General features: G+C 33.9%; 1 protein-coding gene across 1 annotated transcript in view; it reads left to right on the forward strand.

The window, feature by feature from the left end:
* LOC112501734 overlaps window positions 1–5,024 on the forward strand; it is a gene marked incomplete at its 5' end in the record, with an annotated part of 9,558 nt that extends 4,534 nt beyond the window's left edge. Inside the window, one exon of the mRNA XM_025105441.1 lies at window positions 4,800–5,024. Within this exon, the coding sequence (XP_024961209.1) occupies window positions 4,800–5,024 (225 nt within the window). The remainder of the gene's footprint in view (window positions 1–4,799) is intronic.
* Between the last annotated feature and the right edge of the window lie 1,771 nt (window positions 5,025–6,795).

Here is a 6,795-nt window from a genome sequence, read left to right on the forward strand (position 1 = left end):
TTTAAGAGTTTAAGAGTTTTTAAGAGTTTTAGTCAAATGCTTTATAATATAGTATAGATATATATGTCTTTTTGGACGATTTTTAAGAAGGTTTTGTTTAATGAAATGATTGACCAAAATAATTCTCTTTTTTTAAATAGGTATTATTCTTATTTGATCCTCTCTCTTAGTAATATAATAAAAAATATATATAATTTTGTTATGATATTAAAAGTTTTTTTAGTATGGTTGGAGATGAAAAACATTTCATTGTATAAAAAGACACTATTGCACTGTGTTTTTTTGTTATGGTTGAAGATGGTCTTATAAGAACTATTAGTAACGATAAGATTTATAAGAAATACCATTTTTACAGAACCTCTCTTTCGAGATGCTCTTAACGAAGTCATTCTCGTGGACTATCAGTGTATCATAAAAAGATTGTTGTGTTGTGAACAAAATAGCAAATAAATCTTCTTAATGGACTAAACTTGGCAATATAATAAACCCTAAACCCTAAAAAAACAAATAAAATAAAATGAAGTCATTAATGAGATAAAGCTTTAGCATTTTATTAAATTATTGTTTCATTGTAAAGAACATACTTTTAATTTTAAGAAAAAACATTATATTTATTAGTCCAATGTTGAAGTTATATTAAGGTGGTGTTTGGGATTGAGSAATACCATGCCATGAGGTAGAAATTAGAATGCTCTAGAAGAAWACCTGAAGCTCATAAAGAAGGGATCCACATGTCGTTTCCACTTGCAGGATATCAAACAGAAATAACAGTAATGTTTCCATATACTCTATCTCGACAGAAATAATAGGAAGTAATACAATTAAGCAACTAAAATGAGCAATATAGATACGATTGACAGACTATGCTGGCAGCATCAGAGATCAAAGGACTTACTACTGAAAACCCATTACGTGTCAGATCATCAAGTGTTTGAAGTAAATTCTACAGAAGGAAATATAAACAATACTGATGATTTAAAAGGAGGTCCCATAAGATTTCCTGTCACAACAATTGTAGTTAATCATTCATTTATTTGCATTGGCATATGTGCTTAAACCAGGTTTAACAACTTTGGGGGGGGGGGGAATTAATTGAACTTGTCTTCAAGGTGATTTATATGCAATACCACGACAGGGCAGCTATCTTTTGGAATGCTATCTGAGCGCAGCCCACCACCACAAGGGTTCAAACCAGCATATTCCAAAAGAATACAGACATCAAACCCAATGGCTTCACAAAAGGGAACATTACAGCCATAGATACAACAATTTTCACTACATACAAAAAGAGAACCTTTGTTATTTGTTAAACATTAGATGACTTTGTGTTTTTGAAGTCGAATTAAGACGATTGTTAATGTTATTTCAAATTACCTTCGTTTGTTATTGAGCTCCAAGAAAAATTAATATTAATTTTTGATTAATTTTATTTATTTATGTTCGGTGCTCTCCATGGTTCTAAATCCTGGCTTCGCCCCAACGCTAAATACATGAGGAAAGATTGGAGAATCCAATATTTGATTTATGATTAGAAATAACGATGAGAAAGTTTCATCAATTTATTAGTTTCGCAAGCATCAGCAAAATCCCGTAATCAGAAAGTCGGTCCATGTACTCACATCTCATAAACGGATTTAAGTAGAAAATATACCCCCTTCTGAAAACCCATTGCATTATATTGGTTTAACTTTTTGTTAAGGGCTCTAAAGATTTATACCACATTAGTAGAGTGAGCTGTAAGGCTTAGGTGGCGTTTGTTTTTTAAGAGGTGTTGAAGTCTGAAGTCTGAATTCACTTCTGAATTTTAAGAGGTGGTTCTGAAGTCTGAAATCTGAATCAGTCAGACTGTTTGTTTTTACGTCTGAAGTCTGAAATCTGAATCAGTCAGACTGTTTGTTTTTACGTCTGAAGTCTGAAATCTGAATCAGTTAGACTATTTGTTTTTACATCTGAAATCTGAATCAATATAAACACGAACAATCGTGAGCTGTTGACATCGAGAGCAGTCGAGAGATCGAGAGCTTGGACGGAGAGGCAGTCAAAAAATCGTGAGCTGTTGACATCGAGAGCTAAGAGCGAGACCTTGAAATCGAAAGCTGAGAGCGAAATGGAGATGGAAGAGCGAGATGGAGATGGAGAAATCGAGAGTTGAGAGCGAGATGGAGATGGAGAAATCGAGAGTTGAGAGCGAGATKGAGATGGAGATGGGATGCGGCTCTGAAATTGATTTCAGACATAGGATTCCCACTTAATTTTAAGAGGATAATAAGAGGTAAAAAAACTCTTAATTTAAAAAAAACAAACAGTCTGAAATCACTTATGTCTGACCGATTAAGAGTTAAGAGGCAATTAAGTGAAAATTTTAAAAAACAAACAGGCCCTTAGTCTTCTTTAACATGTAAAATGCTCCTTCTAATCATGTGATAAATTACTTCAATTGCTTTATCCAGTTGAATTTGCAAAAAAAAAAAAAAAATCCCATAGCATGATCGCTTCTGTGGTGGGATTTGCTCAAGAATTATATTATGTATGATTTCTCCTTTTACAATGTGACCCTAATTAATAAAGCAATTAATATTAAAAAAGAGACTTATAACGTCATACATATGCATGTTTGGCAGAGCTAGAGTCATAGAAGATATTACATAGAGCAAACAGGAAGAAGGGAAGAGATAAAAGTCAAACAGGACATAGAAACGCTATGATAATTGATAGAGATCATGAGTGCTTCCATATCATGAACGGACTAACCTCCTGATGCAAGTGATCCAGGTTTGACTAATTTGCTAAAAATTAGTCTATTGGAGCTTACAACGTGCTTGGCATTTGTATCAGAGACAACTCAATAGATTTATTCATATGAAATCTAGATATTTTCATGTCAGCACACCATTTGATCAAACTGTAACTTGCAAGGCCGTCCCTGGGGGAGGGCGGCACGGGCGCACGTTCAAGGCCCAAAAATATCAGGGGCCCAAATTTTTCTCCTTAAATACAATAGTAGTCTAAAAAAATTAAATAAATTAAAGAAACACAAAAAACTGTAACATATAATAAGAGACAAAAAGAATTTAGTAGATAATAAGGGCCCAAAAGTATATCAACTAATTACATTGGAGAAGAAAATAAAAAAAAATTAATTGGTCATTCATTATATGATATTGTTTATTGCCTCTCAATTTTTTTTATCTCCAACAAGGTCCAATGGTATTGCTATTTTTATATGCTTGACTGTTTTCGTGCTTCAACAATTCAATATTAAGATCATATGCTTGCTATTGTCATATATTTTTGTTAGATATTTTTATCAATTTCTGATTTTATTGACTATTTTTATTTGGTTATCTTGTTTTAATTGTTTTTGTTGACTATTGTTATCTATTTTTGTATCTACATAAAATATTTTACTATTGTTTGACAATCAATCTATTGTTCTTATAATTTATGACGTGTTTCATGATTTTGTGATTAATCAATAAATTTTTTCTAGTAGATGTATTTAGTAATGTCTCTTATATATGTCATGTTCCATAAACTTTTAATCTTAACATCTTATTCTAGTTGAGCAAGAAAAGAAGGAAAATATAATTTAAATATTTTCATCAATTGTTTGACTTATGTATTTTTTTATTGGGATTTCACCACACCACAAGATTCTATTTAAGTGCTCAAACAATCATTTGTTGAGTTTGCTTATTATATGTTTAATTCATTATTTATTCTTATTGGATCACAATGGATCATATTTTCTTTCATATTCTTATTGATCATCATTTGTCTACTTGTCTAGAAAATCTTGATAACCTTCTTTGTTATTGATCTCATTGACCCTCATGATTACTTCATTCACACGAATTCTCTTTTTGTATCAAAATAACACATATTTACTGTTATTAATATTTCTTTTCTTAGTAAATTATTATCATTTCTTTTACTCAATTTTATACTAATGAAAAACATTTATTGAATTTTTTTCCGTACTTACTGAGGATCACTACAAGAAAAATGAGCTTTGACGATGCACCTTTTAGGGATGACATGTTTCCGCCGCAAGTTATAGCGACGATATGTTGTTATATATTATTTTTGATGATAAATGGTCTTTTAGCGACGACAAAAGTCGTTGCCTTGTTTCTTGTAGTAGGCCCTGTTTTTACGTTCGCCCTGGGCCTATAAAATATTTGTCAGGACCGGGCCTAACTTGTAAGAACCATTTATCATATACAGCAGGATCATAAGCAACCATTTCCTATACAATCATAATTAATAGTTTATAATCTTCATCAAAACAACACTCCTTTCACATCCAAGAAAGATTACTAATTGTTATGTGATTTAGTGTAGAATACTCACCACACACAAAAAAGATAGCAAACTCAACGCACACAGATTAGAAACCGAAGCCTTGTTAATATGGCCAACCAGTTCAATATGATGAACCCCAATGCTATTAGCATTTTTATGGTTCCGTAAGGAAAAACGGCTACACAATGACGTTTATTAAATAATATATAACAACAGCATATCGTCCCTATTATGAATGACGTTTATTATTTTCAATAGTTAAATTTTCAATTTTCCAACTCATATAGCAATTTTTTAACTATTGGAAAACATGTAACCATGTATACTATTATGAATGGTTAACAAACTCACACATCCATGTTTCCAAAGCAAATCAAAGTTGTAAAGACTCACCAATGACATTACGCCAATAGCTTCGTCCGCCGAACGGGTACATGCATTTGTGTAGTGAATTTGATTTGCGAGTCTCCTAAATTGACGTCTCTGGATGAAAGGTAATCCTCGGAATTAGCCTTCGCCGGAATACCGTAAATCGAGAAATAGACATCGGAATTATTGATCTGAGAAAGGAAATACGCAGGAGAGCTGTTTTGGCGAAGAAACCCACTTCCGGCCATACTCGGATCAACGAAAGTGGTGGTGGTGATGGCGGAACTGACGGTTGCAATGGAACGATGTGGAAGCAAGGGCGGTTTAGGGGGGTCTATGATGACATCTAGAGAAGTTTTGAGATGTACCTCCTCAAAATCTTACCTGGCCGCTCCACTGGTATTTCATCGATTCATCATAGAACCCTTAGAAGATGCTAGCGGCAAGTTGAGGTGGATGGAGGAAGAGAGAAAACAAAGAACCCTAGGTTTTGAAGGAGAGGGTGAAGGGAAAAGGAGACGGAGACGGAAAAGAAAAGAAAGCCGATGAGTATGGAAGGGTTTTAAGTAAATATTAAGTGATAAAAGTGTGAGATAAGGGGAGAGGAGATAAATCAGGTTTCAGGCCTTAGAAGAGGCCACGTCATTGACGTGGTTTCTTCTTTAATATGGATAAGATTTTTTCACTTATTAATACCTATAAACTCATCTCTCTCGATTTCTCACAGCCCCTGCATCTCGCACTCGCTCTCGCTCTAGCTCTCACGCAATCGATCCCCAAATCGCTCACTATCTCACAGCAATTGATCTCGATCTGGTAACCTAAAATCTTCAAAAGGTATGTCGATTTCTACCTCCTGCTTCATACACACACATATATATATATATACACACACACACACGTGGATTTATCTTTCTTTTTTACTGGTTTTGATGGTCTTCTTTACTGGTTTCGATGGTCTTCTTTACTGGTGCTATTGTATAGACTGTAAAAGTCGATGGTTTTTACGGTTCTTTTTTACTGGTAGATGGGTCAAGCTTTTAGGTATAGTGTTGCAATCACTGGAGGCTGGAGCTATCCTGTACATAATTCAATATTTACCAAAACTAGTACTTTTAGGTATAATGTTGCAACAATCAAGAAATTGAGACTATCACATGTTTGAAGGATGTATGAAGATGACAGGATGATAAAAAATGTGGGTTTCTTGGTTTGGTAACAAGGGTTTCAACTTATCACCAAACTCATCATTGAAATGTCTGAAAGAGGCACTGCACTGCACTGCCAACAACAGATACAGATGCAGTTTCAACCCCCTTCACAACCCCAATTCTACAACACAAATGAAACAGAAACAACTATAAACCCATTTCATAAATAAGAAAAGAAAATAGTCGCTTAAAAACAAACAGCTAACGTGTAAATAAGATATGCATATACATGTTAACCTGTAAAATGAAAGGTTAATATTTACAGCTAAGGAATGGTAGCAAGCAAACTAAAAATCATGGAAAGATGCATTCATTACATATACATGCTCACCAAGATCGAGGGATCTTTCAAAGAGGTGGAAGAGAACTAAATGATGTTGTTCATGGTTAGGCAAATGAAATCTGCCATATGGAAATATGTTTTTGTCTAAACCTACTCAATAGTAAGCATATATGCATCCCTTTCTGAATGTTTCTATTGGAGCAACTTAATGGCATGAAGATTGTAAGTACACACATAATGCAAATAAATAGTATAGTCAAGTCAAAGGTCAGTATTTATAGGACAGCTCAATTGTCTTGTTGCTTTCTTTGAATTGAAGGCATATACAATTAACAGGCAAGCTATATCCTGATGATGCATTCATGCAACATTATTCTTGCAGGGACATCCAAAAGCCAAAAGCAACATTGATGCAGTGATGCATCCAAATGCCTTCCTCCCTCCCTCATCCTTTTAAAGGTAAGGGATGCCCTTTTGTATCTAATTAATGAAATAAATCTTAAGTTTCATTGATATATCGTATACGAGGAGAGAATGAGTGAGATTAAACACTTTAGTCATGAAGAACATTCATTGAAGCTGATCGAAAATTGGGAGACAGTTGTAGGTGTTACTGATGAAATGACA

Source organism: Cynara cardunculus, unplaced genomic scaffold (genome assembly GCF_001531365.2).
Source record: "Cynara cardunculus var. scolymus isolate 2C unplaced genomic scaffold, CcrdV1 Un_Scaffold_509, whole genome shotgun sequence".
NCBI classification, from domain to species: Eukaryota; Viridiplantae; Streptophyta; class Magnoliopsida; order Asterales; family Asteraceae; genus Cynara; species Cynara cardunculus.